The sequence below is a fragment of the Aedes aegypti genome, chromosome 2 (assembly GCF_002204515.2).
Source record: "Aedes aegypti strain LVP_AGWG chromosome 2, AaegL5.0 Primary Assembly, whole genome shotgun sequence".
Taxonomy (NCBI): domain Eukaryota; kingdom Metazoa; phylum Arthropoda; class Insecta; order Diptera; family Culicidae; genus Aedes; species Aedes aegypti.
The window spans coordinates 289,953,396-289,973,384 of record NC_035108.1 but is presented as its reverse complement, the minus strand read 5'-3'; the positions used below and the strand labels follow the sequence as shown (position 1 = coordinate 289,973,384).

Below are 19,989 nucleotides of genomic sequence, written 5' to 3'. Positions count from 1 at the left end.
CTACGCATTCTAGATTAGTATTTCGAAATATTACAATTGAACAAGTTGAAAGCTTTAAATATCTGGGAATCTACCTCGATTCTTATTTGTCTTGGATTCAAAGTTGTGCTCCACTATGTGGTATTATTAGGAAACTTGCTCATTTCTTACCAAAATATGTATTGTTGAATATTTACCATGCTTTCATGAACAGTCGCTATCAATATGCTGCCTCTGTATGGGGCTCAGTAGGCAGGAATCAACTGAAAGGACTACAAGTGCAACAAAATAGATGCATTAAAGCTATATACAAACTTCCATTCCTCCATCCAACAATTGATTTGTACAATAACACAGATGAGAATATAGTTCCAGTAGGCGCACTTCATGATTACCAGATTTCCATAATAACTCATCGCATAGTTTGTATACGAGATATACATCATAATTTTAGTCTTAGTAATGTAATCCATCGTTATGAAACTAGAAATCTCGATAGAATTGTAGGATCAAATTTCAGCACAGAAATTGGCAGAAGACGATTTACTGCTAATGCTCCACGCATATATAATAGATTACTCATTGAAGCAAAGAGCTGTAATTCCCTTCACAGTTTTAAAAAAATCCTTAAGATACATTTAAAAATTAACATAGACAGATATTTGTAATGAAAGATAAAGGAGAGCCTAATGTAATTATACATAAGTAACAACAACCACAAAAACGGTGCGATTGAGATTTTTTCGAGGAACAACAGTTCATTAAAGTCTCATTTTGCACAGTTTTAATGTTAATCCACAAATATGAAAAAAAAAACTGAAAGGGTTACACAGCGGAACAAAAATTAAATTTTCGCGTGTCTCAAGGATTGAATTATGTGTCTCTAGTAGATTTGGAGTTGCTTTATCTGATGTCGTTCTCAGAATTTTTCCAGCACGTCACAATTGTTAGCTACAGATCGCCAAAGTTGTATAAAACACTCTATTTATTGATGATTACTTGGTCGCCGTTAAGTCAGAGGGGACCAAGTACAAAACTTGAGAAAATTGGATTATTCTCTCATTAGATGCAAAATTACATTACCTCCGTTACACTTTGATCAGATTTGAAGAATGCTGTAAACTACGAGAGATATGTAATAAATTTACTTTGGATGATCAACAAAAATCGATAAAGTGTGCAGTCAGAATGGACCAAGTGCTTATTACCATAACAGCAAAAATGATCAGCGCGCTTAGGAATGCGAGGAAATGAAAGACATTTCGGGAGATTTGTCAGATTTTTTGACATCGAATCATTCTTCTACTTATCCATCAATAGAAATTTATAAATATTACATGATTCGATGCATTTGATTTTGATTTTTGACAATTTACCACATTCGGATGGGTGGTCAGAAATTGCAACAAATTCTGTGCAGACAGAGCGGACCAAGTGTTGAAAAGCAATAAAATGATTGATTACTGCATTTTTTGAGTCAATTTCAGAGTCCGATAGAAGTTTACGGTAGTTCTATGGTGTATGTATGGCATGTCCTACAATTCGCTTATTGGACCAGCATATTTTGGTCGGTACTAAAGATTTTCACTTGGTCCACTCTGACTGAACGCATATTTGAATATTTCTGGTCTTCAACGCCCTGACCCTGCGAAACCTTAATTTTCAAGCTATCGTAATGCCACTGATTTTGGTATTTACTATATGGGTTATTTAAGAATTTACGATACTGGTGTCGAAGGGTCTTGATAATCTGTTTATCTTAGAGATATGCACCCAATTTGACCATGCAAGCATTAAATGATTGTTATTTTTCAAGAAATTGTTCAGTCAGAGTGAACCAGCTCACTGAACGGTGGTTTTTGGTTCAGTCAGAGTGGACCAAGTACACATAGTCCATAAAAAAAAATGTTCTATTAGAGGTTTGGATTATGATTTTTCATGATTACCACTTCACATTATATTGTTTGAAAGTAACATAAAGACGTGTAAAAATATTGAACCGAAATTTAAACGAGTGAAAAAATTACAGAGCGTTAGACTTTAAACCCATTTTTCTCAAAATATCAAAAATGTCACTTGGTCCACTCTGACTTAACGCCGACCATTTTAAAGTATGAATTTTAAAACTTTTCTGTGATCTTATCCACCAAGCACGCAAAACAGATTTTTAAGTTTTATTTCACATATAATTTGGTTTGGATTCGACGGGAAGGGGAGCCATTATCGGTGATCTCGGTCGACATCTCGGTTGACTTTGTACCAGACGCAATTCTTCACCATCTGCTGTATCGCCGGACGCAGTTACGGAATTTGAAACCGCTGCCTCGTCTCGTTGAACACGGTTTCCGAATTGGCGTGCCCAAAACTCTTCGTGGTAGTGCTGTATCAACCTTTGCGTGATTTCGTGGGTCCGCGACAGAATGATCGGATGCTTCTTGTCGAAGGAGCCCTCCTCCGAATTCGCAAGTCTGCTATCCATGCGCAGCACTCCCTCGTCGGGCTACTCTTCTTGATGTTCTTCACCAGGTTGCCCGGCTGGCGCTTGATCTTGATCTCGTCGGGAAAGCTGTCCCACAGTGCCTGTCGCCAGAGCAAGGTTTCCGCTCGCAGTGGTGCAGTGGTGCATGCAGCGCCGCGTAATTTGCAGCTGTCGCCTCGATCATCTGCCACTGCTTTGCCGTAGCACGTGTAGCAATGATCGGCTCTCCTATTTTCTTCCACCTGCAGTTGGCGATAAAGCGCTGTCATCCGCGACAACTTCGTCGGGAAGTGATATTCGGTTCGACGTCGATCACTCCGTGGAACAATACAACGTCTCACGCTTCTTCGTGAGTCTCTTAAATCGCCGTTTCTTATGTTGGCCACTGCTCTTCCGGCCGGTACAGGAACAATGGTCCGTTGAACCACTCGCCGTCATTTTGCAGTGGAGGGCCTTGTCCCCACTTGGTCAGCACGTCCACAACGTTGAGCTTCGTTGGTATCCAACGCCAATCCGTTATTTTTGTCAGCTCTTGGATCTCACCAACGCGTAAAGCAACAAATTGTATGTAGCGGTGTTGATCGGAGTGCAACCAACTATAAACGGTACGGAAATCCGTCCAGAAGACAGTACGGCAAATCTGGTACAAATGCATGTCGAGTACAGTTTGGCTTATCCGCGCTCCCAGGACCGCGCCCATCAGTTCCAGCCGAAGAATCGACTGTCGTTTTATTTGCGCCACCTTCGCCCGAGACATCATCAAACTGCAATGGACAGCTCCGTCGATAACCGTTCGCAAATATGCCACACATCCGTATCTATGTTCGCTGGCATCGGTAAAGATGTGGACTTCCAGTGGATTGAAAAATCCCATCACGCAGCTGGTGACAAGTCTTTTCGTCGGTCGTTTGCCTTCGTAGAAGTACGGCAATAACTCCTCGCGTTGGGTCGTTGAACTGTTATGTTGCGGTTATGCTCGCAATGCATGGGATGCAAAATAATGAGTCGACAACACGGAAGAAGTGTCCAAAATAGTTTTGGTCCTCACAAGTCCCAACCTCACGCTTCCACGGGTCAAACGATGACAAAGAACGCCAGCTAAGGGTTGCGTACTTGGCTATCCTTCTGACATCAGCTAGAGTGAGGGGGTGCCAGGTGGGAGCTTGGGATTCTTGCCTTTTCCAAGCAAAACTCATTCAGACATCCGTACCTTTACCACTTCCTCCTGGAGGTGGCCGAGCTTCTAGTCCATCTGACCAGAGGCTCAAGCATGGATGTGGCTGGTACTCATCAGTGAGCTCTGTTGAATCTCTACAAAAAAAAAAACACATATCTGCAAGTAGCCCTGAACAAGCGACCTGGTACCGCTTTCAAAGTGCCTTAGCCCTATTGAGTGCCAACCGGCACATCAAGGTGGTTGCCAATAAAATCCTGATTATGGTAAGAAGGTCACAGCGCAGAACAACGGACAGGATACGGATTACGGATTGGATACGCCGTCTAACATTCGTGGTCTGGCAGTGTACTATACTGTTCCCTGAGTAAGGAAGGGTGACACCAACTGGAAAAGGTAAATAGGACTACGAGGGGACTGCCTCCGTCCTGATAAAACCTGAACAACCTCGGTGAGTAGTAGGCTCAGATGCAACATTCCTGACTTACGCCGATCCGGCTCTGAACACAACCCCCATGAAGGATTGTGTCAACCCTAGCATTGCCTCCCTGCTTACATAGACAACCATGGGATCACGAGAGGCGACTACATACAACGAGTAAGGAGAAAGCGGCCCAAAGGATCAAAAGTAGAGTTAGCGGCCCGAGATCACAACGGATGACGACATTAGGGTGCACTGTTGTCTCAATGCAACCTGAAAGAAGCACCGTAGTCCATCTGGCTGAGGAAAGCGTACAGTGGTATGCAAACAGCAACGATCTGATCACCAGTCGCATCAGCCAAAAAACTCGCCGAAGCTGGTAAGGTCAAGATGGAATGGTCAGTCTGTCCGCACTGATCCCTCGGGAAACAAATTCGGTGGTAATTTCAGATGCATACATTTCGACCACTGGGCAATAAACTGCAAAGGTCAGGACAGGTCCGAACACTGCACGAAATGTGGTGAAAAGGTCACGTTGACAGGGACTGTCTGAAGACACCCAGGTGCATGCTGTATAAAGAGGAGGATGGTAATGGCCATAAAACGAGTGGCCTAAAATGCCCTCAATATCAGAAGGCGAAGGCGGGGCAGTAATGACGATGAAGAAAACTCAATCATTGTGACGCCGCACGACAACTGTTGTGGCAGTCGACAACGGAAACTAAGTGCTACGTTGCAATCATTGCAGAACCGTAACGGGTTCCTCCCGATAACGGCAATTCTGTAGCAGACAGAGTAGATATGACGGCATTTCAAATAATGGGCCGATTCCTCATGCAGGAAGCAGTCGAACACTCATACAAGAGTTTTGTGATCGTCAAAATTAACAAAATCTTCGTGTGCAGCTGTTACGCTCCCCCGAGGTGAACACTGGAGCAGTACACCCGGATAATAGATGTGAATGGATGAGGAGACTTCAATGCTTGTGCCGTGGACTGATCAACGCAAGAGGGTACAGTTTGCTGGAAACTTAAGCGAAGCTTGACGTAAGGCTGTGCAACGACGGTCTCGCTATCACATTTCGCAAAGACGATAAAAAATCCATCATCGACGTGACCCGTCGTTGATCAACATTATGAACTGGAGAGGTGGCAAAGAATACACCCACAGTGTATCATCAAGCAATCCACTACTGCGTTTGCCAGAGAAATGTGCAGTATGGCAGAGGAGGAATGGAGAACGTAGGTGGAAGACGAAGTATTACGACAAGGATATTTTCGTCGAAGCACTCCGAGCAGTAAGCGACGCTCCAAACATATATGCAGAAGAGCTGACAGAAGCGTTGGCGAGAGCGTGTGATGCAACTAAACCAGTTGCAGTTTGACATCAATGTCGAAGGACACGCAATCTCATCGAAGCGCTCTCTAAAGCACCTTGGAGAATTGGTCGGCGACAGACTAAACTTCAACAGCCACGTTAAGGCAGCGAAGCTAGTATCATGTCCAACATTGGAGGATCAAGAAACAATACAAGGCGTCTTCTGGTGACCGTATCATCGTCCATACTGAGATACGGATTCCCGGCTTGGGGTACTGCGTTGGGAAACAAACGTAACCCAGAGAAAATCTGGCAAGTACGTTCCGGCTCATGGCTATACAAGTGGCGAGTACCTACCGCCCAGATAGCCGTAGCGGTAAACGCGCAACTATTCAGCATGATCATGCTGAGGGTCGTGAGTTCGAATCCCGCTGGTCGAGGATATTTTCGTAAAGGAAATTTCCTCAATTCGCAGGGCGTAGAGTATCTTCGTACCTGCTACACGATATACACATGCAAAAATGATCAATCGGCAAAGAAAGCTCTCAGTTAATAACTTTGGAAGTGCTCATAAGAACACTAAGAACACTAATTGTTACAAAAATTACGGATTATTCTTTTAAAAATTCTTCTTTAGTAAGAAGCTCATTGTCTGATTCATCATCAAGTTTATCTAGACATTTTTCTAACATTTTCTCAATTAATAACTCCTGTAGTTCTTAGAAAAAAAAATCGCTAGTAATATTCCAAGCAAAACCTCCATGGATTCAGCCCTGTCGTCCTGCTTAGTCGCGCTTAGTCGATGACAAAGAAGCTTTGCTCACATTTTTTGTTAACGCCCTTAGGGACATCAATTGAAAATTCAAGCTGTATCATCGACCTGAATTAATTTAACTTTGTTGCATGTAGATCAGGTGCAACTAAACGCCCTACATAACATCAATCGAAATAATTTAACGCCCTGTAGGATATCATTTAATAATTACAAGCTATGAAAAAACCGTATTTAGTACTATAACATTTAATTCCACTAGAGTTTGTATCCTTTGACAGATACGCGTATTTCGACCTCAACTGTAAGGCCGTCTTCAGTGTCGTGTACTAGACTCGACTACAAGCTATATTATCACCCTGGAGTAGTTCGACTTTATTCTATGTAGATCAGGTGCATCTTTACGGTCTGAAGGCATCAATTCCTAGTCCACACAAATCTTTGCGAGATCTAGAGCATCTTTACGCCATGTAGAAAATCCATCAAAATTTCCGAGCTGTATAAACGCCCTTGAGTGTTTTGACTTTGCCCTATGTTGATCAGGGTTATCTCAATGCTCTGTAGGACAACAATTGGAAATTTCATGTTTTATCAATGCCATGCAGTAATTTGATATTGTTTCGCGTAAATCAGATGCACCTTAACTCCCTGTATGATATCAATCGATCCATCTGTGTCGACGCCCTAGAGTAACTTTATTCCAAATAGATTTTTGCGAGATCTAGAACATCTCAACGCCCTGTGGAAAATCAATCGAAATTTTCATGCTGTATTTACGTCCTGGAATAATTTGTACATGTACATCAGATACATCTTGACATCAATTTAAAATTCCTAGCTTTACCAACGCCCAGGAATAATTTGGCTTTATTCCACACAGATCTTTGTGAGATCTAGAGCATCTGAATGCTCTGTAAAAAATCAATCGAAACCTACGTGCTCCAGGGCATCAATACACCCTGAAGGAGATTGAGCTTATTCCATATATATCAGATATAACTTAACGCCCTGTAGGACATTAATTGTAAACTTAAGGCTGGATCAACGCCCTGGATTAATTTGATTTTTTTTTCATGTAGATCAGGCGCATGTGATTGCCCTTTAGGACTTAATTTCATAATTACAAGCTATCACGCTGGATGAAGTAAGAGTCCTCAAAGATCTTGGAGCGATCTGAAGCATCTTTACGCCCTATAAAAAATCAATTGAATTTTTCTTGCTGTATAAAAACCCTGCTGTTATTTAACTTTATCTTACGTAGATCAGGCGCACCTTATAACCCTGTATCAACCGAGATTGTCAAGCTTTATGAACGCTCTGGAGTAATCTCATTATGCATCAAATAGATGAGCTGTATCTTAACGCCCTGTAGGACGTCATTAATTAAATGCATAGCTGTATCAACGCACTGGAATAATTTTTCCTTGTCCTTTGTCAACTAGGTGCATCTTAACGCCCTGTACGATATCAATTATAAATTCAAGATGTATCAACACGCAGGAAAAATTTGAAGCTATTCCAAATAGATTAGGTTCATTTGAACGTCCTGTATAACATCAATTAAAGTTGGCAAGCTATATCAACGCCCTGGAGTAATTTGACTTTATTCCACATATATCTTTGCAAGACCTGGAGGATCTTAAAACCCCTTTGGAAAATCAATCGAAATTTTCGTGCTGCTTCAACACACAGGAGTTATTTGACCTTGTGTCATGTAGATCAGCTGCATCTTAACGCCCTGATTAACATCAATTACAAATTCTAAGCGGTATTTACGTCAAATTTGACCATACCCTATGTAGATCAAGAGCACTCTAACGCCCTAAATAAATTAAAAATTCCAAGCTGTATCGACGCCCTGGAGTAATTTGATATTGTCTCAGATAGCTCATCTAATTTCTCTGTAGAACAATAATTGAAAATTCAAAGCTTTATCAACGCCTTGCAGAACTTTGAGTTTAATCCACATAGCTCAGGTACATCTCTACGCTCTGTAGGACGCCAATCGAAATTGTCAAGCTGTATAAACACCCTGGAGTAATCAGGAGCAAATTAACGCCCTGTAGAAAATCAATTATAATTTCCGAGCTGTACGACCCCTTGTCACCACTAAATTCTGAAATCCTGATATTCCTTTGGTATTTAAATCAACTTTTTCGTGTGAAAAGAAAAATTATGTTGAAATTGCGACATAACTTCAGCATGGAATAATATCGATCGAATCATTTCAAGTAACTCATGAAGTTTCATGAGATACATGAAATTTTGAAGCTGAATAAAATTTCATTTCATATCTTCTAAACACAATCAGTTCGTATGCTTCTTCATTTTAGGCAGTGTCATAAAAATTCAGCCGCCGAATGATACCCGATCAGTGCGAACAAGAACAAAAACAAACTCCGCTAGCACGAAGCCAATCTGACTATGAAAGCGAATGCGACGAGAAAGAGAGTGGGTGCAACACACGCACACATTAGGTTTCACCCACTGTTGGTGTCATTTCAAAATTCAATTTCACCTGGAGAAACTGAAGTTGAAAATTGAATATAAAAAATTACAAATGAATTTAATATTACTGATGTAAGAAAACGGCAATGTGAAGCCTCCAGTTGATGAATCATGATTGTCTTATAATAAAAGATATACAATTTTTGCAATTTGCGGGTGTTTTTGTGGAGTATTTTGATGGAAATGATTTTTTCACATGTGAAATTGAATTAGCAGCCACCGAATGTCAGTAGGGGGATGAGAATCAGTGTAGAAAAAGTAATTGGAAAACTGAATGCACGTTCTACCAAATTCATGCGTGTTTTGTCAAAAAAACAATCACACAAAGAAGAATTCAACGATGACGGATCCTACTGAGGGTTGTTGACTGTGTATTGAAATATGTATACACTGATTTTGGGCCAATAGTTGTCATGTGATAGTGACGGAAATTCATTATACGCATTGAAAACGATATTTGGTGAAATGAGTTTGAAATCCTGCTGTAATGAATAATTGACAATTCTAAAATCCACTAATAAATCCAACCCAAAACTAAGCGATATATTTGGCTGAAGCTCGAACCGTTTATTTAATTCAAAAAAAAAAAGATTCGAACTTGAAGAAACCTTGAGCATTTGTTCGTGAAGTTTTCTCTATTTATTTTATAAATTATAATATAAGGAAATTAACGTATTTTCAGCAGTTTAAGCCGATGCCACGCTTCATGTGTAATTTTCTTGGACATACGCAGACAAACTACATGGTTGTTACATTTATGCGCTGCTCAATCCTCTCTTGGATTACACCGACAGACTTGTTAAAAACTTTTTGGAAACGTTTTTGAAATACTTCAAATATCTCCTGTCATGTCGACAATAGTTACACATTTTCCTTTTTTCCGGCAGCCTTTCCTATAAGAACTGCAGGCAAATTTGTTCGACAATTCCACATAAGCCGCATTTTGAGGCATATTTATTTCAATCAATGACAGCTTTGGTGAAATTGTTGGTTTGGAAATCTCGTCAGGGGGAAGCAGGCAGAACAAAGAATAATCTAATTTTTTTCATTGGTACTGTGCATTTGGCGTATTAATTTTGAATGCCGATAGAAGTCGAATGGTGCCAAATTTGTAGTTTACCGTTTTACTCCAATTCTGATTCATATATTACCTTAGGTTCAAACACAATCGAATATTCTAAACATCAATTCCCAAAGAACTCTGAAGGCATTTTTTTATGTTTTACTTTATGACTCGTCTTTGCACCCTATTTTGTTAGAAATAATGTCTTAGTCCGCAAGAATAGGCTAAAACTAGAGGAGACGTGACGGGTACATAACTGTCAAACTGCATACCGTATAGCCCCGCCTGTTTCCGCCAGCAAAAGATATTCCGACAGCGATGCCAACGACATTCTTCCTCTATAATTTAGTATTTCTATTGTTTTGGTTAACTCATATTAGTGGATCCCTCTTACGCTAGCTAGCTAAACAATTTGAAGAGAAGCTCATTTTTGATACATTTTAGGTATTTTTTCACGTATCTTTTTTTTATATATCCCCTATATTGAGAAAGGTTGTAGCTTTCATATGCAATAATTTTGGTTGTCATTTTAAATAAGGTCATTTCGAATTTCATCAGGAAAAAAAAAATCACCATTGCATCAGTGCACCGTTTGTTTTTAATTTTATGATCACCATCAAAAAGCTAGCTAAGATAAAAACTGAGTTAGTACAGCTGCAAAAACTAGGTGAGCAATTATATTAGCCGTTTGAAATGAATGATTTTCTAAATTTATACAAACAACATATTTCGTACAGCAAAGTAATAATTATTCAATCGCTGGTTCTTTCCTCGAGTCAACTGTAAAATGGGATTAAATTTTGGTTAAAAAAATCTGGCGACTATATTGTATTTTGAGGCCATCTTGATTTTAAGCAATAGTATGAGTTATTTAGTATGATGGTACTTTTAAATTTAAATGTGTTTCTTCGTTACACATTTTAATTGGAATGAGCATTGAACACAAACTTAACACGTGCAAATGCATATTAGTTATCATGTGTTTGGAATATATATTAATTTGATACAATTTTCTTGTGAGACTTCCTCATTATTGCCTGGAATTACAATCGCCTTCTGTGCTTATAGGAACGCCCTCCTCAAAAGGGAACGACTAAGAAGCTCAAATTTTACGACGACAGGGCTGCATGGATTATTTGATAGCTCATTTAACAATTCCCTGTTACTTTTAATGGCATCCTTAGAGAAATTGAGAACTGAGTGGAAATTCTGAAAGAAGTCCTAAGAAACCAGTGGGTTTAATTAACATCTGTCAATTATGGAGAATTTATCGCTTGAGTTCTTGAAAATGTCCTTCATGGAAAGAGGAATGTCTTTAGTATATTTCAACTGTGTCACTGGGCGTTGCTTTCAGGTGCTTTCTTAAACTGGCAAATTGACCCTAGGAAGTATTAACCAGTCTGTGTCCTAAAAATAAAACAAATTTCGTGGGATATTCCTATAAAAAATCTTGAAAAAAGATAGTTTTATTTTCTTTTTAATTTCATCCCTGTACGATCTTTTTAAATCGCGTTTGGTATCTTATTGGTTCCTTTCATGCTCCTGTTTTGTCTCATTTTGGTCTCTATTTTCAAGCATGACGTTCCTAAAGTTTCAAATTTGATACGCATGCTTATACTTAGGCAGCATTACGCAAGCCCTAACCTTTGAAGGTGAAGGACTTACATGGATACATATTTTGGTGCTGGCAAATGCTGAGCGTGGAGACATGATTTTCGCCAGGGAACCGCGCGATATCAAAAGTTATTTCGCAAATTGCATGAAGCCCTCCAATAATTTTACCAAGAATTTATTTTTATCGATTAAATTTAAACCAGAAAGTGCTCTGGGATTTTTTTTTTTCAATGTTTCTTAATCGGTGAGTTTATTCTTTGATTTACCCAGCTTTTGCCCCTAAAATTTTTAGAAGGAATGCATCTAGCGCTACTTCCATTTTATTAGCATGAGCATTTAGCATTTCGCAAAAATTCGTAGGTGATCATTTTTCACGGCTTCTCTGGTCTGCTTTTCCAAATGTTGACAATGACAATCAACTGAATGTAGGAAAACAAGTACGATGGTGAGCCTCATTGGCTCATGTACCGACATTTCCATACAGAAGTGATGTTAATGATGAAAACCATCTTTAAAATAAAAAATCAGGGGATCCCATTTTGGGGTGAAATTGATCACTTGTCAAAACGATTAACTCTACATACATAATTACGGCTCCCTGAATCCAAATATGCTTACTAAATTTTTGACAATGCAATATTAATGGAAATAATAAATTTATTGAAATTTAAAAACTCCGCAGAAGACGCCTAAATATAGGCGTTTTCCAAAGGAATCTCCTGATATCGAACAAAAATTTAATGATTTGAACCAATTGAGCATATTGGTAGAATTTTGATGATACAATCAGTTTAAGGGATATATTTCAAGCATCCTTCCAAACTTTCAGGAAATATACCATGTATAAATCCTTGTTAAAACTTGAAGTTCATAGTTGTCTGTCAATACTACACCGAATAAGATTATGGAATTTTACATTATTTTCATATAAATAAACTTGAAGAGTGTACAAAAAACTTCGCAACACGCAATAAGACAATAGTTTTGGCAAACAACATTCATTAGATATATGTTACATGGATATTTGTGCTCTATTAGTAACAAATAAAATCGTGTGACATTGTGATCAATTTCACCCGAATTTACGGTGCAGTCCTAGACCATTGTATGAGGGTTCCCGTCCGTTACCAAAGTCAGAAATTTGGGACTAACTTCTAACTCTTGGAAGATTGTTGCATCTTCCAAAAGTCGAGAGCTGTCCTGGCCATGTCCTTGCGAAAGCTGGGGAATGGGAAAGGATGATTGATTGAACACCTTCTTAAGAAAGATGCAGAGAACTCTACGACCTCTAATAGATGTTACGGTATGTTGTGGAATGTTGATGGAAAGGGTAGTGACATAGGATACGCTCGGTAGACGTTCTGGCCAACAAATTGTTAATATTTACGCATTGTAATCATGTGCTGCTGATAAGAACAAACTCACCAAATTCCTTTTTCGAAAATGCAATCCGTCAATCCTCTAACAATGAAAGTTTTTTTGTCGATTTTTGGTGCGTGAATTTTGATGAGCTATTGCATCAAAATTCACGCACAAAAAAAAACGACTAATGTAGTTCATAATCCATCCCGAACCGAGAACATTTCACGTTCCATAGAACATATAAACGTGGCAAAACAACATCTGCCGAATCTCATTTCCACCAGCGAAAATTAAAAAAAAAAAACAATAAGACGTGGATTTTTTTCTGTGCTTGCTGCGATCCGAGGAATTCATCTAGCGCTTCTTCCAAAGATTTTCACAAAATTTCTCAGATTTTTCTATGACTCCTCCAACTAGAGAATTCAACTAGAAATTACTTTTAAGACACAACTGAAAATAATCTTGGAGATTTCCTCGGTAATTCATCCAGTTGTTTAGTCATTTATTACAGGTATTTTGAAAACAATGCCTCTAAGGCATCCAAGAATCTGAAATTCGCAGGCACGCAGTGCTATTTTGTGAAAAAGGTCTTTTCAGAGTATGATATGAAAATATTGCAACGAATAGAGGCAATGGCCAATTGAATGTTTAAATAGATTGTCAAGTTAGTCATGAGTTTATATGAAAATCAATATATCAATAAGATTTTTAACATAAAATATTAGAAAATAAAAATGAAGGAAAATACTTGACGATATTTTCAAATACCTAAATCGGATTATATAAATGCTTTTATTCCACGTTGGTTTCAATTGCCAAAAGTTCTGCTGACACAAACCATGCGACAGAACCATTCCCATCGAGTGACTATTCGAATGGACGACAGTGTCAATGGCTGAAGTGCTATACGGCGAAAACGAGTATCCTACCACATGAATGGGCTTGCCCACACATCACAAAAATCAATTCTCGCGCAACATTACTAAAGGACCTATGTACAAATGAGAGATTCTCTTCTCTCTCGTTCTCTTTCGATTATAACAGTGGAATACTAAAGATTTTGGGAGGTTTTTCGCTATAGATCGAAAGTCAATTTCCTTGACTAGCGTTTCATACAAAAAACGCAACAGAAGAGATTAATGTGACTCAGTTATTAATGAAAGAGAAAGTAAACAAAGAGAGCCTCTCAATGTTAGATAGGTCCTTTAGTAATGTTCCGCGAGAATTAGTGCTAAGTCGTTATAATGAATCGGCTTATCTATTGCAGTCAGTGAAAAGAAAAACTTTTTTCCACTTCTCGTCAAACTGATACTCCGAGTTTGCTGGTTTGTGGTGTTGCGGTTTTCCACGCGGGAACAGCAGCACGTGTTCGCTTAATGAAGTGCTGCAGTATTGTTTCGGGTCTTTGGTCTAACGACGAATGTCCATTACTGCGGCGGGGGGGTTTGGCGTTGGTGAATGTGGAGCGGTAGGCATTAGGGTGGCTCATGTTCTTAAACAAATCAATTTGTGTAATCGATATTTTGATTGGTTTTCCAGTCCATTCGTGAATTGAAACATTCACTAATTGAGCAGCATTAATGTTTGTGGGCTCCGTGGCTGGGTGGTTAGCGGCGTCAGTCGTTTAGGCGTATTGTGCCACAAAGCGTGGGTTCGATTTCCGCTCCAGTCGGTGGAAACTTTTCGTCAAACGAAAAATTCATCCCCGAGCTACTGGGTGGTTCCGTGTTGTCCGTCGCCTAATCTTCGTGATTGTTCAGTCTGTGCAGCCTTTGGCTGAAGACGGTGTAAATTGTCCTTTTTTTTTTGTTCATTCCCTCAAAAGACATACCTATTCAATCGGATACATGCAAAATATTTTTAACACATGTCAAATTAATATATTTTGATATAACAGTTCAATAAACTTGCAACGTTTCTATACTATTTTTTCGTTTGGTTTTTCAATCGGTTCTTTTTCGGAGTTCCTGATTTGAACAGTGACGCATATCAACCGAGGTACCAAATCAGCGGTGAGGAAAATCAGGAAAATCGATTTGAGAACCACCCTAGAAGACCCGGTGGTATTGCGAATCATTTGCTGAGTGGTGGTTGATACCCAGTTAGGAATGGTGGGAAATTGATACGGCAATTGAATGACAATAGGAATGTGGTGTTGCTAATATCGTTGCGTTTAAGCTCTAATTTTAGATGGATAGCTGTTCAACCTACTTTTGTAACTCTGGTTCATGTGGGCATTCATTACTATCCACAAAGATGCCGCATAGGAATTGTGTACAAAATCTATTGAATGTAACTCTTTTTAATTTATTCCAAACCTCTGAGCAGAATCTCAATAGAGAAACTTTAAAAGTAGATTGGAGTATCTTGTACCTTTAAATTCCACCCTAAATGCTTCTCTTTGACATATACGTGTATTTCGACCCAGACAACCAGAAATCGCATGAAAGTTCACGTTACAACTCGTTTATTCATACTAATTACATCAAACCCGCAAAACACCGTGGATAAACTCGTCAGTTTGATGAGTTTCCTCGCATAAAACACTTCTTTTCTGAGTTCATTTATACATTTTGTTTCGTCTCGTACACTCGTACAAAGCAAATCGCATCAATCCGTAGCAGCTGTCAAATCAACATTTGTTATCATAAGTTAAGTCGCATAAGATCACAGGTTGGTTCGGTAGAATATTTATACACTCGCATTGTATGTTATTATTCATCACATAATATATGCACGCATATCGCCTCCACTTTTGTATGTAGAAGGCCTTTTCGCGACATCTTATAAGTGAAATTTTGCACATATAAAGCCTCCAGGTGATTTCGTTATACGTACATTTTGGTTGCCTGGGGAGTAACTGAAACTGAAGAAGACTGCAAGTGGTAGTCAAAATACGCGTATCTGTCAAAGATAAGCACTTGGGGTGGAATTAAAAGGTTCAAGAAACTCCAATCTACTTTTAAAGTTTCTCTATTGAATGTCATTTAATTCTCAGTAAAGCCAAGCTGACAATATCTGGGTTCTGCCTAATTACGCACCAGCAAATTTTTGATTATAAAATTACTTTTCAACATAAAGTATCGAACGTTTCGAACTCCCGATCTAGCTCGCGAATTGAGTTTCTCGTGTATAATTGTCATGTACGTTTATCTCTAATCCAATACCATTTTATTTTTATTTTTACAGCTCCCTACCGTTTGTCGGATACGATCGAAATCGTCGCCACACCCGGTCACACGATGTCCTGCGTTTCGGTGTTGGTTCGCGAAAGCGTTCTACCGTTCCTGTCCGATGCCGGTACCGACGCCAGCACCACGGTAGCCATAGTTGGCGATCTGTTCGAACGGCGTGACGATATTGCCGACAGTGCCCTTTGGCTAGAAGCTGGCAGCGAAGATCCCAAGGCACAGAGAATCAATCGAGCTCGGATGGCGGCCATTGCCGATTACGTTGTACCGGGCCATGGACCGATGTTTGCCGTTGACGAGGGCTCGAGAGCGGAACTGAAACGACAGGCTGATGGAGGCAGTGAGATGAAACCGAAGGGAAAGGAATGATTGCTGAGGATAAGAAACAAAAAGAGACTATGGCGAGACGAGCGCAGTGGATTTTTATAGAATTCGATTGATTGCGAGATGATTTGAAATGTGTTAAATTTTAGAATAATTGTTGCTTTGAAAAAAAAACTACAGCAAGTGAAGTCAATGAAATAGTTTGAATGCCAATTTATTGCTTTTGTTTTGCTGTTTTTATGCTTTATAATATCAAGTTCACAAAAAATGATCATTATTGAAATCTATAGTTAAAAATTAATTCAAGTAATACACACGAATTGGTTTTAAAAGTTTGTATCAGCTAATGAAACAATTTTGCAGGATTGAAAATCCACATATATTGAAAAAGAAGAAATATTAAACAAGCACGATATTAATATGCAAGTTTATGATCATACATGTATGTTAGTGGAATTAGAGTTTCAAGTTTCTTAACAATTATGTATTTGTGACATGGTAAAAAAAAACACGTATTACTGAAAACAAGAAAAACAAACAAAAATGTAGTAGTTTTAAATGTTTAATCTTTGTTCGAAGGAAAACAAATAGTTCTACAATTGCAGTTGAACGGTACCAATTTCCAAAAAGGTTGTGCTGAAATAAGAAAAAAAAAACACAGTAGTAGAAACCCATGTTTTGGACCCGCCCGGTTCTGTAGGAGCGTGGGCGGGCCGTGCTTCAGAACAAGAATGCCAATGAACACACAAAAATATGCAAACTAAAATACTTAATTATGATTGTTTATTTGTTTAGAGAAATTAGGATCGGTACATAATAATACATCGTTTCAACAGAAAGACTCGCAAAAGATAACATCCGATTTGCGAGTCAACCGAAAGTATCAACATCTACTTTCACACTATTTGGATCTAATTCGATTTAAAACCGGAGAATAACATCAACGAATGGAAGTAACATCTGGAAAAGAGTAAGGAAAGCTAATGTCACTTATATATAAAACTAAACAAAACCAAACGCTAATCAATGTTGTTATGAAAAGACAAGTGTTTTCACTAACCACTAACCATTATACGCAGCAGAATGATCATTCATACCCAACATTTATCAAAACTCATCCCTTAGCTTGTACTCTCTTCACCTAGAAGGAGCTCATTAAAAGTCTAGTGTTAGAAATAACCTCATGCAAAACTGATAAACGTTAGGACGGTGCTGGTTTAGTAGACAGACAATGTCGAAAATCCGGCACTTCCACTCGTATGACACGTTGAAAGATACAATAAACCGTGCGAAAAAAAAAAAACAAAATTTACAGCAGCATGCAGCTGTATCTTTTACTAGCAGAGTATAATCTTAATGAAAAAATGTTTTGGATTAAGGAACTAGCTTTAAGATCTAGATTTAAGAAAGCAGCAGCATGATCATTTATAATATTGTTCATATTATAAAGAATATGAATAATATCACAAGCAAGACGCGAATAATAAATGTCTTGTTAAAAGGTATAAGAAAATTGTTATAAATATAATATAAGCAAACGCATACTAATAAGAATGTTGATTAACTGATATGCTTTAAACAATGAAATAAGCAGCAGCATGATTTCAAACTATATGAGCTATATCTGTGTGAAAAAAGGCGAAAAATATCACTATGCAATATAGAGCAAACATATTAATATTTAATAACCACTTGATTGTATTGCATGAAGCAGAATACAAGCAAATGGACCGCAACGGCAAATGAAAAAAAGGAACAAAATGAAAACCCAAGTCGAAAACCAATTAATCATCCTTGAACAAGAGGATGACAACCATTCTGTGCAGAGAAGAGGCGCATAATGATTCACTGTAGAACTCGAAAACCATCTTTATGAACTATCCATAAGGACAAAACCAGAAAACTGTATGAACTAAGAAACCATGTGAGAGGCTAACTGAAATCATAGCCTCCACAGTTGAATAATCCAAGAGAAGATCATCAACAACAACAACCGAGAAAAGAAGAACAACAACAACAACAGAAAACAAGTAATTTTCTATTTTATGGAAGTTGAGAAAAGTCCTTATCTTAGAGTGTTTTGTTTTGAAAGGGGACCGATGGCGAAGGATGACCCGTTTCTTCTTATGTGAAGTGCACTTTGCTTTTTGCCATTGTCGGGAAGCCACCTATCAAGTATGTTTTTCTCTGAGGTGGAAAATGGAACTATCGAAGTAACAATAACAACCAAACATCAAGAGCTCATTTTCTACTTCAATCGATAGTAATGAAAGGTAGAGAATTTCTTCAGGATGAAGTTTTTCACTACTTATGAATATGAATTTTATTGCATCGGACTTGCCTCTACTAAGCGAAAGTTTCTCTTTATCAAATGATATATAAAATTTGTTATGCGCCTTCTCTATCAATAGGACCACGTTTTTGTATCAGTTTCGGTAGGGTATCAGGGTATCAGAAGGCCGGCTCCAAAGGCACGTTCCTTACCAGTTGGGAGATTTATGCCATCGCCATATTTGAGCCTATTTCATCATCTACCCGATGGGAAAGGAAAGGGAAGGGAAAGATGGGAGGAAATATGAGTGGGGTCCCTTGAGGAGGGAAGATCGCATAAGCGAAATGAGAGCATGCTTCATACCACAATGGGTTCGAACAGCGCCCTAAAAAGAGCACTGCAAAATGCATAAGCGAAAAGAGAGCTTATAGCTCATTACCACAGCGGATTAAGAATAACAGAATGTCCTGAACAGGCTCGGGAACTGTGACCACTATTCACCACAGTTCATCGATTCTGCCAGTCAACCAAAACACAAAGCAGCAGCAGCATCAATACCATCAGGCGTTGCGCTGCCAACAGTTCACACACTGCTGCAAAACCCCGAAAACCGGAAAAATCGTGTCACCACTGTGCTCGAGTCATTTCGCATTCGGGTTTGAAAAAACGTTGGGAAAAAGAAGATTACAGTTTTGAGGAGCCGTGACATTTTTTGTTTTGAACGGTCATGGTTTGCTTTGGATTTAGATGGTCGTGTAGAAAAATGTGAATGTCAAGGAGGTAAATGTTTACTACAGTACACACTAAGAATAAATTACTGGGGTCGGTAAAATTTTACTGGGTTTTGGAACTACCGAAAAAGTCAGTAAAATGAAAACTGTCGCCACGCGTAATTGAAAAGCAAATTTCACCATGTTTTATTTTTTATCAATATATGATATAAAAAGAAAGCTCTCTGCAAAATTTCAGTGAAAAATCTCTGTTTTTCGATTTCTGACATTTATTTTTAGTTTACTGACTTTTTCGGTAGTTCCAAAACCCAGTTATTTTTACCGAACAGACTGAGTGTGTACATTTCCCATCGCTGGTCCTGAAGATTCAGGCTTCTGAATTCAGTAGATGAAAAAACCGAATGTAGTACTATACCATTGATTTCCACTAGAGTTTGTATCCTTTGTATCCGCGTATTTCGACCTTAACTGCAAGGCCGTCTAGACTCGACTTAATTCCATTCTGAATTCAGTTTCACTTAATAAGTGTTTACCAAGTAATTGGAATCGCATTTGCGCAAAAACTGGACAGTTACATATCAGAAGATACGAAGTCTGATTATGAGTCACAACTATCATCATCAGCACGCTGAATATTTGCCATGTGATAGTTGAGTCGGCAGTGGGCAGTGTCATAACTCTGACCAAGAGACTGCAATTCTGCTTTCACAGATTTGTTAAATACTTCACCACCCTTGGAGATGGCTCAGTAATGTATGATTCCGTTTAACGAGACGGCTCCA

At 38.7% G+C, this 19,989-nt stretch overlaps 1 protein-coding gene across 9 annotated transcripts in view; it reads left to right on the top strand.

Moving 5' to 3' along the window:
• LOC5565368 (metallo-beta-lactamase domain-containing protein 1) overlaps window positions 1-18,226 on the top strand; it is a 361,006-nt gene extending 342,780 nt beyond the window's left edge. For all 9 annotated transcript variants that reach the window (XM_021845324.1, XM_021845323.1, XM_021845329.1 and 6 more), the window contains exon 4: window positions 15,879-18,226. In XM_021845324.1, coding sequence (XP_021701016.1) covers window positions 15,879-16,249 — 371 coding nt within the window. In that variant the 3' untranslated portion in view covers window positions 16,250-18,226. The remainder of the gene's footprint in view (window positions 1-15,878) is intronic.
• Window positions 18,227-19,989: the final 1,763 nt, after the last annotated feature.